The sequence below is a fragment of the Vulpes vulpes genome, chromosome 15 (assembly GCF_048418805.1).
Source record: "Vulpes vulpes isolate BD-2025 chromosome 15, VulVul3, whole genome shotgun sequence".
Lineage (NCBI taxonomy): Eukaryota > Metazoa > Chordata > Mammalia > Carnivora > Canidae > Vulpes > Vulpes vulpes.
In genome coordinates this window covers 68,398,045-68,422,372 of record NC_132794.1, presented here as the reverse complement: position 1 = coordinate 68,422,372, position 24,328 = coordinate 68,398,045, and the positions used below count along the sequence as shown (strand labels likewise).

Below are 24,328 nucleotides of genomic sequence, written 5' to 3'. Positions count from 1 at the left end.
ACTCATCTTAAGACTGGTGGTAGGTTCGGGGCTTCATTTTTTATGCTTCATAACCTGCATACAACATTGTGTAAGTTTTGTATGCATTAATGTTATGTAAAAAAGGAAGACCAGACTCTAGGGGTAAAAGGGTAGGGAAAGTATTAAAAGAAGCTCCACATAGGGAACCTCATAAGAAGTGATGATTTTTAAACAGGTGATATAGTCTGGGGCAATCCACCAAACTAGTTCTAAACCACAGAGTTCCTAAGAGGGACGGGGATATATCAGATATACCACAGGTCTTAATAAAACTTACAAAGTTTCAAACTGAAGTGTTAGCTCTCTGGAAGGAAAGTGGAAAGGCTCAGATGAGATTACCAAAGGGATGCAGGCTTGCTCCATCTTGAGTAAACTTGAAGGAGGATGTTGGCAAAGAAACTAAAGAAATACCCAGAAATAATCTGAATAATGACCTTCTTGGTATAAACACCCACGTCTATTAAGTCAGTCACCGTAGGGTCACCTGGACTCACCTGTGTTGTAACTTTGTAGGCTACATAAGCATTCATACCATCTCCTGTGGAGAACAACAGAGCACAAGAGGATTATTTTATAAACCAAAGCAGTGCTGATCTTGCTCACATTTCACCAGGAATCGTAAACCACAGAAGTCCTACATAAGAAGGGATACTTCTTTCATCTCCAAGCTTTATATACTATCCTATAATTTGCCTTAGGGTCTCTGTGTTACATATTATGCCCCCACAGATGCTGGCAGGGCCCCAGGATGAATTAGACAAGAAAGTCATCCCCCTGTTCCAAGGGTAGGCTCCATTCATACCCTCCACAAAGCAGCACTGGATACTCACAATCCATCGGTTGTTGCCATGCCAATATTTGGGCTGGTTATACACATCTGTCTAAAACCAAACAATTCTCTTGCTGTATAAAGCAGGAGGAGGAGAAGGAAGCAACTGATGTAAAAGGAAACAAGCAGTTCTACCCTAAGCTAGCTCTGGGCTCGGTTTGCTCTTTCAGAAATACTGTCACGGATCCCTCCATTGGTGCTGGGGGACACTAACCTCTCTCATCTAGCATGTTCACCCAAGCAAAGGGCCTGGCAGGAAGACGCTCCGGCTGCCTGATGTCACACAAATCTCTTTCCTGGAGGAATTATTTTTCTGAAAAAGTCTTTGACTGTTAAATAATTTGGGATTCAAGCAATTGTTTTTCTCTGTGGTAGTGTCTTGACCTAGACCACTTAGGGACATAAAGGCACCATTGACTCCCTGAGCAGTGAAAAGACACACTGGACTCAAACAAAGCTCTAGTACTAGAATCTGGTGTTTTGGGTTGGTTTTGTTCCCTTCTTCCCAACCCCTCAATTCTTTCCCTACACCAAACAGGAAAACCTAGGTCAACCATTACTAGCTGCTTAAGCTCCTGAACTGGTCCTGAGAGAGAGAGGGCACAGGGGAATGTGGTGAAGTATCGGATCAACAGGGTTACATACTGCAACTTGGTTCCAATGACATGGCTAGGAATGCCTGCTTTTTTAAAAAGTACACAGAGAAGTTGGAAATTATATGGGAATAGAGAGCTTGTGTTTCCTACCTCTCTAATCCTACCAAAAGGATGTGTATGAAACAGAAATCATAAGCTAAAGCTTAGAAATTACTGCATATCAATTACCACTGTTAGTTCTCTTCTAAACCACTTATACTACATTGCTTAACACTGCTAAGAATATTTATCACTGTTAAAAGGAAAAAAAATCTAAATTTACTTCATAGAAAAAGTATTCAAAATTTCATTTACAAGGCATAGTCAAATTTCCAAAGGTCAATCCCATAATTTAGTGCCTACAATTAAGGAAAGCCTAAGTGCAAACATACATAAAACATGACAGCAAAGCAGGATCTTCAGTTTGCCAGCATATTACCTGCTTTTACTGAGCTAATGAGTTAGAAAAAACATACCTGCATGTATATACAGAGTTCATAAAATATGGAAATGGGCTAGTAATATAGCAGTTTTAAATTTATGCTTATTTCCTAAATAATTTCAGAAAGTTGAAGATGACATATATAAGTTACCAAGAGTCTAAAAAGCGGTAGTAGTGTCATTTTAATTTATTTTTAAAAGGATTTATTTACTTATTTTAGAGAGGGAGAGAGTGCGTGCAAGCGTGTGTGCACATGTGCACAAATGGGGGGCAGAGGGATAGAGAATCTGAAGCAAACTCTGTGTTGGCGCAGGGCTTGATCTCACAATCTTGAGATCACCACTTGAGCTCAAACCAAGAGCTGCCTGCTTAACCAACTGCACCATCAGGTGTCCCAATTAATTAATTTTTTTAAGGTTTTAAGTAATCTCTACACCCAATGTGGGGTTCTAACTTATGACCCCCAAGATCAACAGGTGCATGCTCTACCATCTGAGTCATCCAGGAACCCTGGTTTCTTTCTTTCTTTCTATCTATCTATCTATCTATCTATCTATCTATCATTTATCTATCTATCTATTTATGATAGGCACACAGTGAGAGAGAGAGAGAGGCAGAGACATAGGCAGAGGGAGAAGCAGGCTCCATGCACCGGGAGCCTGACGTGGGATTCGATCCCGAGTCTCCAGGACCGCGCCCTGGGCCAAAGGCAGGCGCCAAACCGCTGCGCCACCCAGGGATCCCCCCTGGTTTCTTATTTAGATGTGTGTAGGAATGAACATGACTCGGAGATCAAGAGTTGCATGCACTACTGACTGAGCCAGCCAGGTGCCCCAAGATCAGGTCTTGAATATGAATATGCTTTAAGTAGCTGTTTTTTGGCATCAACATGACTAAGAATCTAGACTGTAGCACCAGAGAATGAAAGCTATTCACCAAAGTAATATGAGTTTAAATAAATCTAAACCACGGGATGTTTAAATTACTGTCATGGGTAGAATTCTGTCCTTTTAAAAATATACGTTGAAAGTCCTAATGTGGGGATGCCTGGGTGGCTCAGCGGTTGAGTGTGTGCCTTTGGCTCAGGGCATTGGGATCGAGTCCCATGTCGGGCTTCCTGCATGGAGCCTGATTCTCCCTCTGCCTATGTCTCTGCCTCTCTCTCTCTCTCTCTCTCTCTGTGTCTCTCATGAATAAAAAAAGAAAAGAAAAGAAAGAAAGAAAAGAAAAGACAAAAGAAAAGACAAAAGAAAAGAAAAAAGAAGAGAAAAGAAGAGAAAAGAAGAGAAAAGAAAAGAAAAGAAAAAAGAAAAGAAAAGAAAAGTCTTAATGCCCCAGTATCTCAGAAACTATTTGGAAACAGGGTCTTTATAGAAGTAAAGTGAAAATGAGGTCAGAGGGTGTAGGCCCTAATTCAACTTGATTGGTGTCCTTATAAAGAAAAATGTGGACACAGAGAGACACAAAGAGAGAAAACAACGTGAAGACACTTAGGGAGAATGCCATGTGACAATGAAGGCACAGACTGGGGTGATACATCTATAGGCCAAGAATACCTGAGGCTCCCAGAAGCCAGGAGAGGCATGGAACAACCTTCCCTAATGCCTTCAGAGGGAGGATGGCCTTGCTGACAGACACCATGATTTCAGAATTCTGGCCCTCAGAATTCTGAGCAAATATATTCCTGTTGTTTTAACCCACCCTGTTACTAGTATTTTGTTATAGAAGTCCTAGAAAACTAATATACTTCCTCCCTCTCCTGGTTTATTAAGCATCATGACTTTTATTAATTTTCTTAAATATAATGATTTTTAAATATTAAAACAATTAATATTATTGACTTACAATTTTTCTTACTCTACCAAGGATTTAAAGCAGATAATAACTAGCTTAAAAATCAGTGTGCTTGGGCAGCCCTGGTGGCTCAGTGGTTTAGCGCCGCCTTCAGCCCAGGGCCTGATCCTGGAGACCCAGGATCAAGTCCCACATCGGGCTCCCTGCTAGGAACCTGCTTCTCCCTCTGCCTGTGTCTCTGCCTTTCTCTCTCTCTCTCTCTCTGTGTCTCTCATGAATAAATAAATAAAACCAATCTGCTTATATGGAATACTTAAAATATTAGAAGCAAAAAATAATCCTGCATATGTAATCCAAAGTACTGGTCCAGGCTCTACCATGGACCATACTGAGACCTGAAAAGAAAGCTGCATTTCACCTACTGGTCCTCAGTTTCCTCTATTATTGGATGAGGAAACTGTATAAGATACTCATAAACATCCTACCAGGGCAACAGTCTAGGAAAAGTCAAACTCAACAGTTCAACGACAAACCATTTTGGCATAAAGTCTAATTACACTTTATATGGGGTTGGAAATTACATTTTCCTCTTAACCATATAAACATCATTCCTGTTTAGGAGGAAAAGCTTTGTAAAGTCTCTTCTCTCAGGGAGTAAGTACAGAACAAGGAAAGTTGAGGCCTGTTGCTTTCTACTCATTAATAGCTTTTACAACCCTAGAACATGGGAAGGCTATCCAGTAAATCTAAGTTCTAGCTAAAGTTAAGCACTGTGCTTTCTGAAAATCAAACGTCCCCCAAATATGACCAAAATTCAACCTAAGTCCTTTAGTTTTTACCGATCAAAGAGAGATGCAGATTTACATACTTCTTTAGGCTATCAAGAGTGCATGATAAATAACAAGAATTCCAAACTTCTTGGAGGAAAAACAAATTCAGTACTTTCAAATTTTAGAACATGTCTTTTAGGATATTTATATTTTTTCTTTTTTTTAAGATTTATTTATTCATGAGAGACAGAGAGAGAGAGACAGAGACAGAGACAGAGGCAGAGGGAGAAGCAGGCTCCCCACAGGAAGCCCGATATGGGACTCTATCCCAGGACTCCAGGATCATGCCCTGGGCATGCACTAAACCGCTGAGCCACCCAGGCTCACATGGAATTCAAATGTGATTGGATTATATCACATTAATGTGATGCCCCTCTTTTAGGATACTTAAATGGAATATATGACTTCAAAAAAAAAGAGTAAAATGGTCTCATCAATTCTGTGGGAGAAAGCAACATTTGGGTCCTTTTTTTTTTTTTTTTTTTTAACATTTGGGTTCTTAAAAAAAGATTCTGATGTGCCTGGCTGGCTCAGTCAGTGGAACATGTGACTCTTGATCTCAGAGTTGTAGGTTTTAAGCACCACATTAGGTGTAGAGATTACTTAAAAATAAAATTTTGGGGGCCCCTTGTTGGGTCAGTCGGTTAAGAAATGGACTTTTTTCTTTTTTTTTTTTTTTTAAAGATTTATTTATTTACTCATGAGAGACACAGACAGAGAGAGAGAGAGAGAGAGAGAGAGAGAGGCAGAGACACAGGCAGAGAGAGCCTAATGCTGGACTCGATCCCTGATCCTGGGATCAAGACCTGAGCCAAAGGCAGGCACCCAACCACTGAGCCACCCAGGATTCCCGAGACGGACTCTTGACTTCAGCTCAGGTCATGATCTCAGTGAGACTGAGCCCCGTGTTGGGCTCGGTGCTGGGTGTGGAGCCTGCTTAAGATTCCCTCTCCCTCTCCCACTGCCCTGTCACCTCCTCCCTGCTCATGTGTGCTCTCTCTAAAAAGAAATAAAAAACTTTTAAAAGGGATTCTAGTGGTATTTAATGTCTCTGATTTTTTTTCCCGAAAAGCAAAGAAAAGCCTAATAAAGTACTAGGTAACTGCTATTTCTGGCCTTAGAAGCATAGCAAGGGGTATAATCTTACAGGAAAGATAATGATGAAACACTTCATGTTGGCTAATTCGCTCTAAAGGTAACTGTGTAGAAATTAGCTAGCTATGCTCTCCTTGGCCACATCCTAATATCAGAAGGAGTGCCAAGTATACTTACCTATCTTTTCAGGATCAGTTATACCAACTGTCAAATCAAATTGGTCTTCCTGTTCTTCTTCCTCTAGCTTTTAAAGAGAAGACAAACCATGAACATTAATACACCAAAAAGGCTATGAATTTTACCCTGCAATTACTATGTATCAAAATAACATCATCAAGCTATAACCTTCTATACATCAGTTTAGTTCTGTCCGTTTCCCAAATCCCAAGGAATCAACTTTCACACTTTGAAGTCTGCTTCTAAGTCTGTTACATCTATTCTCCTAAAACCTTATTTTGGGGCAGCCCAGGTGGCTCAGTGGTTTATCGCCACCTTCAGCCCAGGCCGTGACCCTGGAGACCCGGGATTGAGTCCCACATCAGGCTCCCTGCTAGGAGCCTGCTTCTCCCTCTGCCTCTCTCTCTCTCTCTGTGTCTCTCATGAATAAATAAATAAAATCTTTTAAAAAACAACAACGTTATTTTGATCATAATGCATAATTACTAGATTTTATAAGATCTGCCTCTGTTGGGCTACGGAGGCAATAAGGAAAGCCTATACTCTTGGATATGGAAGCTTCAAATACTAATTATCATTAGTGTTCATCGAAAGCCTCTGTGCTATTCTTTGGGTGATATTCTACCCAAGAGGTGTTCTGTTTTGTTTTAAGATTTATTTGAGAGAGAGAGAATCAGAGAACACAAGCTGGGGGAACAGCAGAGGGAGCAGGAGAAGCAGGTTCCCCATTGAGCAGGGAGCCCAATGCAAGGCTCTATCACCGGACCCTGGGATTGCGACCCAAGTTGAAGGCAGGTACTTAACTGACCGAGCCACCCAGGTGCCCCAAGAAAGAGTTCTTCATGAGATTCTCGCTGTCCATTAATGAAAAAGGCCTTCTTCATTCTTCAAGAATCATAAATATTTTCTCAAGGTTCATATTCAACTGAACTTCAGACTGGCAGCACAGTCCTAAAAATCCAAAAGAAACAAGACCAATAGCACAAATTCTCACCTCTTCATAGCTTGGGTGGGGCTTAGAAGAATTTGTGGCTTCCTGTGGAGGAAGAGAAATGAGCGTTTTGGCTGGCACCTTCTTCTGATTATTTTGTGAGCTGTCCAGAGAGAGCTCCACTGTGGCATCTACAACAAAAGTTGATATTCTATAATGAAGATCAATAATGGGTTTCTGATGGCTAAATTTCAGTTCTATAAGCTAAGAGACAAAAACAATAGCAACCACTCTCAATACTTACACATTTTCAAACTGAGAACAAGAGTTGTGAAATCTGGTCCAGGTAAACAGAACAAGAAAAAGTAAGAATTTACGTGGATAAAAGGGGAAGACAGCAAGGGAAGTACTCTAGCACAGGCCTGATGGAAGAATCTCTCCCACTTCCTATAGCTACTTGGCTACCCTCTCCTCCCTAAGATTTAGGCAAGAACCAGATATTAAGCAAAAGACTACAAAGTCAGCGTACCAACTTATTTTACTCTGAGGAATATTCCTCTAAAATCTTATATAAACTCTACTTATTCCTGCTATAACTTTGGAAAAGAGGAATAGGTTCAGCTAAATGTGGGTGTATTGACAGCAAAAAATGACATCAAAGAAAGGAAAACTGGTAAGCTAGAAAAAATAGACCCAATATACAAAGACAGTAATACTTCGGAAAAGGTACTATTTGCTACACCTGAGAATGGCAATGTTGTTTTAGCAGTTTAATAACTCTTTACAATAACAGTTTTTAGATCATCTTGCAAAGTTATGTTTGATACATTTTGTCCAAGGGGGATAAAAAGATGTAATATCTGAAAATCCTTCTAATAAGAATAGTTGTGAAAAATGGTGCTTAAAAGCCACCTTTGTCTATCTGAGAACATCTCAGTTGAGCAAAACAACTCATTCTCTAAGTGTTCTAGAGATGGACTTTAGAAGAGCAGAAGGCACCATTTTTAGACAAATTTTTTTTGACTAATAAAAAGAACACACTTTCAACTTAGAGCAATAGCATTAGAAGTTCAAAACCTAAAACCAAAGATTTTTTTCTTCTTTAGTAAAGAAAAACATAATATCTATTTGAGTTTGGCCTAATCAGTAGGTATGCAATTTTAGTTCTAGGGAATTCAAAGAAGCTATTTCTCTTTCTTATTTTTTAAAAGATCTTATTTATTTACTTGAGAGACAGAGAGATGATGGGGGGAGGGACAGAGGAGGAAGGAGAGGAACAAGCAGACTCCCCACTGAGCAGGGAGCCAGATGTGGGGCTCAGTCCCAGGACCCCAACATCATGACCTGAGCCAAAGTCAGATGCTTAACCAACTAAGCCACCCAGGTGCCCCTATTTCTTTTCTTTTCTAGACTTTCATTTGGAACTAAAATGAAATGAGAGATGGGGGACTATAAGGCATGACTAAGTCCTAGATGAATGTTCTAATCATTAAATGTGAATCACATATACAAACATGACTGCCACACTCTTGGAACTTGGTCTCTTATCAGGAAAAGAAGAGAGATGGTAATATAATCTGACCATGGTATGGGAGTACAAAACAAAACAAAGTACACATAATAAATACCTCAGGATTGTAGTATTCTTTGGAGCAAGTAACCAGCAGAAAGATGTTGAAGATATTCAGACCATGCAGGTCCCAAGTAAATAATAAGTTAATAAATGAGTTTGGAAACAGGAGGTACTTCCCATTTAAAATCTTTGGCTTATTAAGTGCTACTGAAAGTCCTTTGAAGAACTGTGCATTTTCTACTGACATTCAGGGGACAAAGATGCCAAAACTTGAAAAGAGTGATAGAAAAGCCTTTGGGCTCCATCACGGAACTAATTATGTGGCAAATAAAACTAGAACATTTAAATTTCCACAATCAATATCTAAAAATTCTGAGAAGCTACTCAAGTCCTAAACTAAATGTCTTATCTTAGGTATTCCTTTTTAAGATTTAGTATTTTGAGAGAGAGAGAGAGAGAGAGAGAGAGAGGAAGCACACATGGGGGAGCAGAGGGGACAGACAGAGGGAAAGGGAGAAAGAATCTCCCTTTTTTTACAAGATTTTATTGGGCAGCCCAGGTGGCTTAGCAGTTTAGCACTGCCTTTGGCCCAAGGCCTAATCCTGGAGACGCGGGATCGAGTCCCACATCAGGCTCCCTGCATGAAGCCTGCTTCTCCCTCTGCCTGTGTCTCTGCCTCTCTCTCTCTCTGTGTCTCTCATGAATAAATAAATAAAATCTTAAAAACAACAACAACAACAACAACAAAAAACATATCAGTTTTTTTATTCAAAACTGCCAATGGCTCTTAACTGACAGTAGGATAAAATTCAAACTAATTATTACCGATGTCTAAAATCCTCCTAAACTACATTTAAAGCCTTATCTTCCATGGCTTTTCTATGAACTCCCTGCTCTGGCCCACCAAGTTTATTTTACCGGCCTTCAAATGTACTTTTATATTCTCTGCCCAACCATTTGTATCCTTTCTCCTTTTCTCCTACATAAATCGTTCTTCCAGGAAGTCTTCCAAGGGTATTCTAGATCAATTACTCAGTATGGGCACTACTGACATTTTGAGCTGGGTAATTCTTTTTTTTTTTTTTAAGATTTTATTTGTGAGAGACAAATAAAGGCAGGGAGCCTGATGTGGGACTCGATCCCCAGACTCCATCAGGCAGGGAGCCTGATGTGGGACTCGATCCCCAGACTCCAGGATCACGCCCTGAGCGTAAGGCAGATGCTCAACCACTGAGCCACCCAGGCATCAGTCCCTAGCCTGATAATTCTTTTTTGGGTGGGGCTGTCTTGTCCACTGTAGGGTGTTTAGCAGCATTTATAGCCTCTATCCACCAGATGCCAATAGCCCTCCCAGATGGGACAACCAAAAATATCTCTCACCATTGCCAAATGTCTTCCAGGGGTCGGGGGGAGAGGAATCACCCCCTGTTGGGAACAGGGAGCCCCTCTCAACAAAAAATTATTGGGCCCAAAATGTTAATCGTGCCAAGGTTAAGAAACCCTACTCCATATTAGTGTTTTTCAAATTGCAGGATGCGGCTCATTGGTAAACTGTGAAATCAATTCAATGGGTTGCAAATAGCATTAAAAAAAGAAAGGAGAGGGCAGCCTGGGTGGCTCAGTGGTTTAGCGCCACTTTTGGCCCAGGGCGTGATCCTGGAGACCCGGGATCGAGTCCCACGTCGGGCTTCCTGCATGGAGCCTGCTTCTCCCTCTGCCTGTGTCTCTGCCCCCCCCGCCCCCTCTTTCTCTGTCTCTCTCAGGAATAAAAAAATAAGGGATCCCTGGGTGGTGCAGCGGTTTAGCGCCTGTCTTTGGCCCAGGGCGCGATCCTGGAGACTCGGGATCGAGTCCCAGGTCGGTCTCCTGGGGCATGGAGCCTGCTTCTCCCTCTGCCTGTGTCTCTGCCTCTCTCTCTCTCTGTAACTATCATAGATTAAAAAAAAAAAAAAAAAAAAGGAATAAATAAATAAAATTAAAAAAAAAAAGGGAGAAACAACAGGATATTTCAGATTTTACTGAAAGTAGCAAAGGCAAGTCACCTAATAAAATTTTTATGTCAGTTTTATAAGTACGTATACATTTTGGATTATGACACAAAATGTAATTCTTACATTTTGGTCATAAGTCTAAAAATACTACTTTAGTCTGATCTCAAACGAAGATCAGACACTTAGTATTTATAGCATTCTTCCTGCCACAACTACATTGCTTAGTAGTAGCCTAACTATCTGTATGTTTAGGTTTTACTCCCTAAACTTGTCAGAATCTTGACAGCAGGGGCTACATTCTACATGATTTGGAATCCTCCACAAGCATATCCTTACATAGAGTCACGTTTCCTTTTTTTTTTTTTTTTTAAGATTTTATTTTTTTATTCATGAGAGACACAGAGAGAGGCAGAGACACAGGCAGAGGGAGAAGTAGGCTCCATGCAGGGAACCCGATGTGGGACTCGATCCCAGGACTCCAGGATCACACCCTGGGCTGAAGGGAGGCGCTTAACCATTGAGCCATGCAGGAGTCCTGAGTTATGTTTCCAGTATACATCTTGTGTGTTTAACTCAGCGACTGAGAAGACTCCTAGTATGTTTTGAGTCCATACTTGCCTGCAAAGAGATCCTGGGGCTCTTGGTCTTGTTCCTCGTGGATCCCATTTTCTTTGGAGCCATTGCTGATAGGAAGGGAAGCAATTCTCTTTGGAGACTGGGGCTTACTCTGAAAACGAAGAGATACTCTGAATAAAACAGTACTGTTAAAAACAAACCTAGAAACTGACTTTTAATGCATCCCTCAGTTGCATCCATAGGTGTTTAGTGGAAGACAGACTCACGATTCAGCCAGTTCAATAAGCAGCAAATCAACATTAGTGATGTAAGTGCTGCACAAGTAATCACAGAGCTAAAATAAACTCACACATTTCAGAGTTAATTTCTAACACCATAACCTTGATGAAATGCCCTAACCCCAAAGCACATGATATTGACATGTGTACACACAGATAATTTTCTTTTTCTTTCTTTTTTTTTTTTTTTTTTATAAATATACAGTAGTACAAAGGATGGGGGAATGAATGGAACATGGAACTATACTGGAGCAAGATTTCTATGTTTTATTTTATTTATTTTTATTTATTTATTTTTTTTTTTAATTTTTATCTATCTATGATAGTCACAGAGAGAGAGAGAGGCAGAGACACAGGCAGAGGGAGAAGCAGGCTCCATGCACCGGGAGCCCGATATGGGATTCGATCCCGGGTCTCCAGGATCGCGCCCTGGGCCAAAGGCAGGCGCCAAACCGCTGCGCCACCCAGGGATCCCACACAGATAATTTTCAAAAGAACCTGTCCGTATGCATTTCTCCTTCTCACTTGATGACCTTTATTCTTTCACATGCTGAAGGGGCACATTCCAGTGACTAGGACACTACACTGGAGTGCAGAATTCAAGCTCTGATCCTGGCTTACTGTGTGGCCTTGGCTAAACTGTTCACAGAAACCCAGCTGTGTAGGTATTACTGACCCCCTGACAGGCAAAGGAAGGTATAACAATTTCTATCTAATGCTCTTCATAAATATGTTATATTTCTATCCCTAACTTCCCAGACACAATTTTCAACCACACCCATGCCAGGCTAGCAAAATAAAAAACAGTCATGCTTCGCCTAGTGGGCACATGGTAAAAATAAAGTCAGTTGATGGCCTTTATCAAAAAGCTCAGTGATCACTCACAAACAAGGGTTGGGTGGGGCCCAGACCGGTACCAGAGTGAACAAAGCTGGATTGTGCAGAACATGAACAGAATGCTGGGAATCTGGCTTCAAAAGCCATGGTGTGGTATTGCAGGGTTTTTGAAATCAGACCCCAAGGCCAAATCAGTTAAAAGACCTGACTTAAGGAATCTTTTATGAAATATTTCCTTAACAAATCTGAGGGAGTTTGTTCCTTAGAAACAGGCCTTTTCTGACCCAACCTAACAAAGTAAAATGACAACTGATATATTAGGTATTCTGAATTTGCCATGCAAACAGCTTCATCCCAGTACTGGGGCCAACCTTAGGGAAAGAAATTCCTACCCAATCTTCAACAACAACAACAAAATTACTGCAGAGCAAAAGACAACAAATAAATAATAAGGCAAAATCCACAGCTCCCCTTTGCCTCATACGTTGCCAACTACCTTCCTACATACACATTTCTTTTTTTTTTAAATTTATTTATTTTTTTTATTTATGATAGTCACACAGAGAGAGAGAGAGAGGCAGAGACACAGGCAGAGGGAGAAGCAGGCTCCATGCACCGGGAGCCCGATGTGGGATTCGATCCCGGGTCTCCAGGATCGCGCCCTGGGCCAAAGGCAGGCGCCAAACCGCTGCGCCACCCAGGGATCCCACACATTTCTTTACTCTTGTGCTCTTGGACAGTATGGGGACCTCACCAAAAGCTGTTTGATTTAATTCATTCTCACTGATACCAGTCATTTCTAAATGGAGATCTAGGAGAGATTAAAACTCAAGACATAAGGAGATATATATATATAAAGTGAAATATAATTCTAAAATATGATTTTATATATATAATTAAATTGTATTATAAAATAAAATCATATTATATATATATATATATATATATAATAATTATATGTAATTTACTAGTAGCCCACCAGGGAGACTAAAGCAACAGTAAAGGACACATTAGAAGTTAAAGCCATTAAAAAGCCATTAAAAAAAAATACATAAAGATATATATATAAAAAATTTGTATTTTCTAATACAATTATATTTCATAATATATTTATATTTTATTATAACTATATGGAAATTAAATGTGATATTATAATATATGTAAAAGTATATGTTATATAAAAGTACATATTATATAATAAAGTTATATAATAACATATTGTATATATCATATATATAATTAAATGTAATTTAAGAGTAGGCAACGGAGACTAAAGTAACAGGAAAAGCACACGTTAGAATTTAGCCATTAAAAAGAAAAAAACCCTGGAAGAACCCATTCTTGTGATACAGAGATGAATATAGCCAGCTTTCCATTTCTGATTCATCATCTAAACTTGGAAGCTTATTTATTTTTTAAGATTTTATTTATTTATTCATGAGAGTCAGAGAGGCAGAGGGAGGAGATGCAGGCTCCATGCAGGGAGTCTGATGCGGGACTCGATCCCAGGATTCCAGCATCACACCCTGAGCAGAAGGCAGACGTTCAATCACTGAGCTACCCAGGAGTCCCTAAACTTGGAAGTTTAAAGAATAAAGATAACAGCAGCTTGCCTTTTCTTATAATAATCAGAAGAGACAGACTCAGATGGACAAGACACTCCAAAGACTACTAGAGAATGGCCACCTGTCTCTCTTTCTCTACCAGACTCCCTTCAAGCCCAAACCATGAATTATATACATATATATCCTTAATGTGTCTTGGGTTTTAATCTTTTCTAGATTAGTTTCTAGACTAGAACTGTGATGAAAACAAAGACGTATGCTCCCTCGGTATGCTAGGTAATAACTACCTGTGAGAACAAAAAACTGCACCTCAGATACACTCTGGGATTTCATCCCCCAAATCAAAGTATTCATGGCTGTGTTCATAGAAAGCTGAAGACAGACTGGTTACTATATTTATTCTTCCTCTTTTCTCTCCTCTGTAGTTCTTTTATAAAATTAATCTGCTATGTATATAAGCTTTGTAGTCTGTTCCCCACCACCTCCACCATCTGAATCTTTTTTTCATGTCATCAGGAGTTGGACAAAAATCACACTTTCAGTTCCCAGGTTTTTATTAGCACAAATAATGCTATGATGTTCATTCCTATATATAAGTCCACATCTGAATATTTCTTTGGGATATTCTTTTAAAGATCTTATTTATTTGAGAGAGCATGAACACGAGCAGGAGGGAGAGGGACAGGGAGAAGCAGACCTCCTGCTCAGCAGAGAGCCTGGTGCGGGACACAATCCCAGGACCTTGGGATGATGACCTGAGCCAAAGGCAGATTCTTAACTGACAGCCACCCAGGCACTCTTGGGATAGATTCCTAAGTAGAATTATTGGACATAAATTTTTCAGAGCCTCTGCTGACTTCCAGAAAGACCATCAATTTATACATTCCACCCCTAATGTCTAAGAGTGTTGCACCCACAGCAACATTAAACATTCTCTTTTTATCTCCAAGATTTTAGATTTTATTTATTTATTATTTCTTGAGAGATACACAGAGAGAGAGGCAGAGACACAGGCAGAGGGAGAAGCATGCTCCATGCAGGGAGCCCCACATGGGACTCGATCCCAGGTCTCCAGGATCAGGCCCCGGGCCGAAAGCGGCACTAAACCGCTGAGCCACCCGGGCTGCCTATCTCCAAGATTTTAAGGTAATCTCTACGCCCAATATGGGGCTTGAATTTACAACCCCATGATTGAGAATCACATGCTCTACTGACTGAGCAAGCCAGGTACCCCAAAGTCTCTTTTATTTTTTTTTCTTTTAAAAAATCTTTGCCAGGTTGACTGGTGAAATCTTGTTTCCGCATGTTTACTGGCCATTTGAGCCCCTGTGACTTGTCTAGATGTCCTTTGCTCATTTTTCTATGCTGAGTCAGCACTCAGATGTACACTTTTCTTACATAAGTATACCTAAGTTTCTTATATAACCTTCTCTCAGGCATATTGTATAGTACCCCTCCCTTACTTTATCTCTTTTCATGTCTGTTTTATTTTGGGCATTACCAAATTTATTTTCAGTTGAATAATTGCACTGGACAAGCTAAGCTTATTTCTTCAGGCTGGGGAGTACCCAACATAAAACTGGTCTTTGAGGCATAATATTCTCAAGTTTTACTTAAAATCAGAATCAATAAAAGCTGAGAACTACTTTTAAGTATGAGAAATGGACAAAGTATCCTACATTCACACAGAACTGTTTTAAAGATTTTATTTATTCATGAGACACACAGAGAGAGGGGCAAAGACACAGGCAGAGGGAGAAGCAGGCTCTCCGCAGGGAGCCCAGGTGAGACTTGATCCCAGGACCCTGGGATCACGACCTGAGCCAAAGGCAGACGCTCAACCACTGAGCTACCCAGGCATCCCAAGACAGAACTGTTAATAGAAAATAAGTCTTCCATGAGACTAGAGTCATCAAAATAAATACCTGGGCATTATAATACATTTCAAATGATTGGGCCAAGATTAAAAATCTAATTTTTAATCAGTCTTATTAATTTATATTAAAAAAGCCAATTTTGGGTCCATTTCTGTTAGGAAGGATGTTGGGTTTGAAGCTGGTGTTGAGGAGAATAACTACCATGACTTCAAGTGCTTTGACGAAACCTCAGATGCGAGGCCTTCTGGGCCAAGCGTCTGTGATTTCATATTGTTGGAATGTTTGCTGTATCCATGGGGGTTGCAGCTTTCTATACGTTTGCTGTAGCTGAACCAGGAAGAAGGCATATGCCTTCGTCTACAGAAATTACATGAAAGATTTTGAGGAGATGAAGAAGGCTGGTATCCTCAAGAGTACAAGGTGATTCTGGAATAGAAAGAATTTCTTTGGGCTAAGTTCCACTGAAGTTTGTCACTGACCTGTGTTCCTTAACTATGAAACACGAATACTGGGTAACGGAATAGTTTCTCTTGATAAACAACTAACAACAACGACAAAAAAGCTATTTTGGGGCATCTGGGCAGCTCTGCTAGTTAAGCATCTGACTCTTGATCTCACCTTGGGTCTTAGGGCTATGATTTCAAGCCCCACCATGGGTTCCATGCTAAGGGTGGAGCCTACTTTAAAAAGTAAATAATAAAGAAAAAGCTAATTTTGAATCAACAGTTAAAATTTCACAGGTGCCTGGGTGGCTCAGTTGGTTAAGCATCTATCTTCAGCTCAGATCATGATCTCGGAGTCCCAAGATTGAGCCCTGCTTCGTGCTCCCTGCTCAGCAGGCAGGGAGTCTGCATCTGCCTTTGCCTCTGTTCCTCCCCCTGCTCCTGCGCACATGCATGTGCATGCTCGCTTGCTGACTTTTTCTCATAAATAAATAAATAAAATCTTAAAAAAATAAAATTTCAGGGAGGACTCATTTTGGGGGAAGAAGTGAAGAGGCATACTGATTACAATGAATTGCAAAATACTAAAAATACTAAAAATAACCTTTGCTTATAATTCATATTTTTAAAATCTCTGAATTGTCCGCAAATCACAAACTATCCATCTATTTAAATGGAGCTAAATTTCTAGGCAACAGATAAAAATATTTTCTATGATGAAAACAGTATGTTTGTGATATAGTTAGTAAAGCAAAACAACACCCTGCCTACTTCCCCTGTCCCTCCCCCTTCCTCTGCCCCCTCCTCTGAAATAAAGGAGGCATGCTTTCCTCAGTGACAGAATCCTAGGTTAGGATATCTACCCTTTCTGACTCCTTTTGGCTATTAATTCTAGCAGGTGGTTCCAGTGATAAGCCTATTTAAAAGTTCAAGTATTTCTGTTTATAATTCCAAGGCACACAGCCTAATCTAACTCTCAGAGAGGCACTAGAAAGAACTACAGTGAGAGAGCATTTGTGTAAAGAGTAAACAGGTATTCCTCACCAATTACCAGCCTCAAACCACGAGGCGAGGCCAGGCCACTAACACAATGGGAAAGGCCTGGGTTTGCTGTGCCTCATAGCTGCATATCCATTCAGTCCTGAAAAGTACTATTGTGATTCTGCATAACTTCCCTTTAAGTTACTGAGCTGTGATTCTTCCTTATGTTGCTCAATTGCTCTTTGCTCTCTGCAGAATCCTTGCATTATTTAAGGGACCTCAAAAGGGTAGTACTGTTAAATTCTCAACTGCATTTACAGGATGAATCCAAATTAAAAGCTAAGTAAACTGTACTTCTGCATTATTTAAGGGACCTCAAAAGGGTAGTACTGTTAAATTCTCAACTGCATTTACAGGATGAATCCAAATTAAAAGCTAAGTAAACTGTACTTCTGAAGAACTAGAGTACTAACCTTCTGGCGAAAAATTAATATAATTTAGTATGGTAAGACAGCTACAGAACTGTGTGATCATACTAATGTAACAAGGCAAGCACAATTAGGAAAAAGTCACGCCCAGAAGTTATACCTGGATAACAGGGCAGTCACAAAGTCTTTAAAAATCACCGTGGAAGACCTTGGCATGAAATACTATTTATTTGCCACTTTTACTTCCACAGAAAAATAAGGTAAGTGGGGTTGTGTATTCATTTTCTAGTGCTACTGCAACACAAAATCATCACAAATTTAACAGATTAACAATGCAAATTTATTATAGTTCTGTTTAAGTAAATATAGGTCTCAGTGGGCTAAAATCAAGGTGTCACCATGGCTATGTTCCTTTGTGGAGGTTCCAGGGAAGAATCTGTTGCTTTGATCTTTCTAGCTTCTAAAAGTGATCCACATTTCTTGGCTCATGGCCTACTTCCTCCATCTTCAAAGCCAACAACATCCAACACTCTGCGCCTTTCTTCTGTGGATCTCATCTTCCACAGTCACTCTCTGACACTCTTACATTTTTAAAGGATCCTTGTGATTACACTGGGCTCACTCAGATAACCCAGGCTAATTTCTCTACCTTAAAGTCAGCTGATTACCAACCTTAATTCCATCTTCAATCTTAATCCCCCTTTGCTTTGTAACCTAATACGTTCACAGCCTCTGGGGTTAGGATGTGGACATCTTAGGGAGGGGGCAATTATTTTACTTACCACAGATAGTGACTCCTCTCCCATACCACGTTTCAAAAATGGCACAGATGGACTAAAAGCTTCTGTGCTTGGGAGAATGGAATTTAGTGTCCACTGGATTTGGGAACAGGGTGCAACTTTACTCTATGAATCGGTTAAATATTCAACTAACCCAAATGACTTCCCAATTTTAACCCCCTTCACAACTTAAGAAGCTGAAGTAGGAGTTCTTATCGTGGGAGCCATGAGCCACAGAATTCAGGGTGTCCAGGAACTTAGATGGTAATAAAATTAAGATTTCATTTTCACTAATCTCTAACAGAAATTTAGCATTTTCTTCAATTACAAAGATAGGCAACAAACCACAACAGTCATAGCAGTACTTGAGACTATAACTAATAGAAATAAGATATTTTTATTTGACATTATAATTGTTAGTTATCAAAATATCATTGATGCTTATCTCTATTTTTTTGATGCTTATCTCTATTTAAAAAAAAATTATGGTAGTCATATCTATCCCTAGATCTTACTATGTAAAGCATTAAAAAGTACATTACAAACATAAAATTGTTTTAATGTTTTTTTAACTGCATTTCTGTGTAATTGGTTTCCTTTGTAATCTTATTTCATACACATAAAAATATTCTGAGAATGGATCCATAGGGTTCACTGGACTGCTAATGGATTAGTCTGTGACACAAAAAAGGTAAAGAACCTCTGAGCTAGTCCCTCTAAGCCTAATGAAACTAGAAAAGAGGAAGTTGGAAGGGTGGGGAAAATGAGAGACCTTAAAGTTAAAGGGCATACCATGGTTTACCAAAATTTAGCTACAATATACTGAATTCTCCGGTGTAATTTCCCTAATCTTTATGGTTTCAAACTAATAAAATTTAGAAGGGCCCAGAAAACTGCAAAAGGATCAGAGTTCTAATGAGTTCATTAATTTTTTTTTTAGTTCATTAATTTCTATTTTTGAAAAAGCAAACCCAGTTTAAATCTGCTCTGAAAGCAGAAAGAAGCCCCAGCTGTCCATTTGACTAAGCAAGAGAAGCCAGAAAAAAAGTTGTGCAACAGGCTTTTCCTGGAGATGAGATACTTATGGCTACTTGCTCTAGAAACTATCAACTACTCATGATTTATTTATGCCAACAGTTACTCAAGAGTGCTGAGAAACTTTGAGGACCAAGAGAGAAACTGGAGTGTTCTTTTTCCTCTCCCTCCCAAGCAAGCAAATCACAAATGATCAAGTCATTAGAACTACCCTAACACCTGAATAAGAGTAGCAACTCCTAAAGAAACCAGAAGTCTGACTGCAACCTTTATTGCTTTGACCATTAGCCCCAAACTCTAATATTAAATAAAATTTTAAGCTGAATTCTTATTAATCATCTTTAAAAGTCTTCTCTCATGCCCCTACCTCCAAAAGTGCTTTATAACTACATTTGTTAGCAATTCCCACGTAACCTTGAAAGCTAGGTTATGTGCTAGTATAATTCTATGATCGAGAAATTAATGATTATATAACTTCAGAAAAATCTACACTTATTAGAAATCAAACTTGTTTACAATCTGAGCTGAACATTAAAATCAATCCTGGAGTATAATACCAGTTGCTTTTTCAAGAACATATGTATCAGACATGTGTGAAAAATGTGGAATTTCAACTACTGGTCCTTTTTTTTTTTTTTTTTTAAGATTTTATTTATTTGAGAGAGAGTGCACACATGAGGAGAGCTGAGGGAGAAGGTAAAGCAGACTCCCTGCTGAGCAGGGAGCCCAACACAAAGCAGGGCTTGATCCTAGGACCCTGAGATTATGACCTGAGCCAAAGACACTTTTTTTTTTTTAAAGATTTTATTTATTTATTCATGAGAGACACAGAGAGACAGAGAGAGGCAGAGACACAGGCAGAGGGAGAAACAGGCCCTATGCAGAGAGCCTGACATGGGACTCGATCCCGGGTCTCCAGGATCAGGCCCTGGGTCAAAGGCAGTCACTCAACCGCTGAGCCACCTGGGCTGCCCCGAGCCAAAGACACTTAACTGACCGAGCCACTCAGGTGTCAAACTACTAATCTTGTAAAATCAGATCAGACCACCTGATGTGACATTAGCTCCTAAAACAAGTCCTTGAGACAATTGCCTATAGAAAATACTACACACTAGAGGAACATGTATACCTATACATCATTAACTAAAGAAACTAAGCAGTAAATCATTTAAAAATAGTTACATAGATAAACTTTTCTAAGTCTGATTAAGGATAGAGAAGGGATGTTATCAAAAATCTTACTGAGGACATGCTGTATCTTTGGGAACAGCCACCATGCATTTTGCAGTACAGAACTAAAACATTAACTAGCTAAACTATCAATCTCCTGAAGGCTTTCAATAAAATTACCAAATTCTGTATAGACCTAAAGAAGTTATCTTATAAACACACAAAGAAAATAAACTGGTCTTAGGACTGTAAAATAGTGCAAAAAACAGTAGGGAGATACCTCAAAAAATTAAAAATAGAACGATAACATGATCCAGCAATCCCACTTCTGGGTATATATCTAAAAGAACTGAAAGAAGGGTCTTGAAAAGATATTTACACACCTGTGTTCATGGCAGCACTATTCACAAGAGCCAAGAGGTAGAAGCAACCCAAACGTCCACTGAGGAATGAATGGATAAACAAAATATGGTATATACATACAATGAAATATTATGCAGCTCTAAAAAGGACAGAAATTCTGATGAATACTAGAACATGGAGGAACTTTGAGGACATTGTGCCAGATACAAAAGGACAAATACTGCATGATCCCACTTGTATGAGGTCATCTAAAGCAGTTAAATTCACAGAAACAGGAAGCAGAATGAACCAGGAATTTGGGGGAGGGGAAAAAAGGGGGCTGTTATTTATTGGGTATTGAGTTTCAGAATTGCAAGATGAAAAAGTTCTGGAGATCTGTTGCATAAAAATGTGAGTATACTTAACACTACTGAACAGTACAATTAAAAAGGTTAATGATGGGGGATCCCTGTGGCTCAGCGGTTTAGCGCCTGCCTTTGGCCAAGGGCGTGATCCTGGAGTCCAGGGATCGAGTCCCACATCAGGCTCCCTGCATGGAGCCTGCTTCTCCCTCTGCCTGTGTCTCTCATGAATAAATAAATAAATAAAATCTTAAAAAAATAAAAATAAAAAAAATAAAAAGGTTAATGATGGTAAATTTTCTTACATGTTTTATACCACAATAAAAAAAAAAAACACCATGATTTATTCTCCCTCAGGATACATGTTATATTGATCATGGATGTAGGCTGGATTCTAAAAATAACATGTCCTTTCCTATCTAAATGTTAAACATAACTTACATTTATATAATTCCCTGTAGTTTATAGATCACTGTCAATCAGAAGCCGCTTGATATCCATGACTTCGAAATACCAATAAAAGTTTACTATTCTTTTGTCTTAAACACCAGTGATGATACGTAAATAAGACTTGATAAATCAAGAACTAATTTTTCAATATATGACTTTTCAAGTCTCCTATTTCTTCTTTACCCTATTTTATTACTTATTTTTTTTTAAATTTAAGTCATCTCCAGGCTAGGTGTGTAGCCCGAAATGGGGCCTGAACTTACGACCTTGAGATCAAGAGTTGGACACTTAACCAACTGTGCTACCTAGGTGCCCCCCTATTTTATTTTTTCTAGCCATTTCTGTAATTACTACAGTTTCAATTCAAGATTAAGAGCAGTGAGAAACAATTCTGATTGGTCTGACAGATTACTGGAAGTAGGTAGTTACCAGATTTGGCCAAAATCTGAAGTGAGGTTATCATTTATCTAGGTTTTCCTCCTTCCTTGTAGCATCTGCAGTTCTCTTTCATTTAGAGGGCATATCTAATTGTGGTCCTGGCATACTGCTAAATAGAGATGGGCATATAAGAATTCCTGGGAAGGCAAAAAAAGAACTTGCTTCAACTCTATTATTCAGTTTTAGAAATATGCAAGTAAGACCACTGAAGTCAAATGAGATGCAAAAATATGTGTGCATACTGCTAAAAAGAAAGTCTTTTTAACATAATTTTAAGTTTTAGGAGGACCAAAAAAAATGGCTCTCTCATTTTATTAAGGGGAAAAATGAATCCTATCCCAAAATTAAGAAAGTTTTAACTAAAAAGATATATATCTAGATTTAGGTCCAATCAAAGATTCAGATAATACATTTAGAATTTTAGACTTTTTTATATATAGGCCCACAAAGTAAGAAGCAGAAAGAAGATAAGGTCTTAAGTATCTTGAGAATCATCTTAAGATATTTCTCAGCTGGTTTTCAATACTAAGGCAATGCTTTCAGATTTGTTTTAATAACTTTTAACTCCCGTTTATCCCATTCATGTACTTGATTCTGAAATGTTTATTATGGATTGCTTTTTTAAAATTATAAATCAGACTTTTTATTATTAACAAAGCCTCTTGGGCCCTAAAAGAGAGCAGATGGGATGATTAAGAACAGCAGCTGTTACATCAATGTCCAGGAAATTACATGCATACCATAAATTATTTTAAATTTTACAGGCCTCAGCTTCCCAATTTTTAATACCCCTCCGTCTCCAACCCCCAACAAAACACAATATGAAGGTTCAATAAGATGCTATTGAAGTCATTAAGTGCCTACTTTGATGACTTTCAATTAATCAAATCAATCTTATCACTAGCTTGATTTTGATAAACTATATTATCCATTTCTAGAGTTAACAAATATAACTTTTCTAGCCCATTATTAGATTCTCTGTTTTTTTTTTTTTTTTGATTCTTAGAGTGATTACAGTTTACAACACTTGTTTCAGAAGTATTTCACAGATACTCGAATTTAATGAGCACAATAATGGTAGGTGTAAATTCTATTTTTATTCGCATTTTACAGATGAGGAAATCATACAGAATAATTAAATACCAAAAAAAAAAAAAAAAAGAATAATTAAGTACCTTGCCCAAGTAACAGAACCTGGATGGATTTAACTCAGCCTTCAAAGCCCATTTTTGTTTTATTCTTCAATGTTATTCCTTAAGATAGAGAAGCACTGCAATCCCCTATCTTCTCACGTTGACTCACAACTAAAACGTTTATGGGGATGTAATGTATTTAATGGCTTTTTAACAAGAAACTCACAGGGTAACTAGTGAAAAATCTTGGAGTCTTGTCTTCCTGAAGATTAACATCAAAACAGGCAGCTCAAGAAATGGCTTACATGTGGCATTTTAATTTCGGCAGCAACTCAATTTTCCTGGATCAAAATCTAACTAAAAATCATTATGCTTTCTGTGGTAGAACAAGCTCATCCTGACTGCTTCCTCCTCTCTTTGGTTGGAAATGAGGCAAAGTACTTTCACACAGTCTTGTAAGAGCAAAGTATTGATGCCTTTGTAAATAATCTAAGATCAGTCAAGTCACAGCCTCTTCAACTTCTTTTAGAAAACAACTCCTCAGCCTTTCAGGGCCCTTTTTGGAAAATAAATCATTTGCTTACTTGACCAGTCACTTTCAATGCCAGAGTTTCTGTTTTCAAATATTTGGTCTCAATATCTACCACCTCGGTAGTTATTAACAGTACTTCCTCTCTCCATGGCTTATGGGAGAATTACCAAAGGAAAAGACCAAGAATTTGTTGTAAATGATATGGAAAAACTAAATTTACAGCAAGAGTTATTTCTTAGAATGACAGAGACTTCATTAGACAGTTTAAGCGGTTATATTAGCATCAACAAGTACTTTTTGAGCTGGGATTACCAATTCAGTTCCCTGATACAGTAGAGGGAAAGTTCTAAAGATGTCACTCAAGAGATTTCCTAGACACTTAAACTCTGACATAAATGAAGCAAGCCTCAAACGTTTTCAGACACATGCTGCATAAAGAATTTAAAGCTGTTTTATTTAGTCACTTATACACTGAATAGCTACTACAAAGAGAAGTATTATCCAAGATAGTACATAAATTCCCAGACCTAGCACTGAAGTTTTCAACCTGGAACGAAGTGTACCAAGTGGTATGAGTCAGTATTCTTATAAAACAGCCCCAAACGTCTCCAATGGTTCCAGAACTGATAACTGATCTCCACATTCCACACATAAAGATCAGTTTTTCCCAACACCTCTTCTTAGAAACCTGGATATTACTAAGGGAAGCACCATTGCCTCCTCACATGGAGAGACTGAATCCCACGGAGGTACTCAGGCCCTTTAATATATCCCTTTAAAAGGG

At 38.9% G+C, this 24,328-nt stretch overlaps 1 protein-coding gene across 2 annotated transcripts in view; it reads right to left on the bottom strand.

The window, feature by feature from the left end:
• The window catches only part of SNX1 (sorting nexin 1), a 38,768-nt gene that overhangs the window by 13,441 nt on the left and 999 nt on the right, over positions 1–24,328 (bottom strand). For both annotated transcript variants that reach the window (XM_026004856.2, XM_026004927.2), the window contains exons 2-5: positions 10,937–11,045; positions 6,818–6,945; positions 5,824–5,890; positions 516–559 (exon numbers count right to left, since the gene is read on the bottom strand). In XM_026004856.2, coding sequence (XP_025860641.1) covers positions 516–559; positions 5,824–5,890; positions 6,818–6,945; positions 10,937–11,045 — 348 coding nt within the window. The remainder of the gene's footprint in view (positions 1–515; positions 560–5,823; positions 5,891–6,817; positions 6,946–10,936; positions 11,046–24,328) is intronic.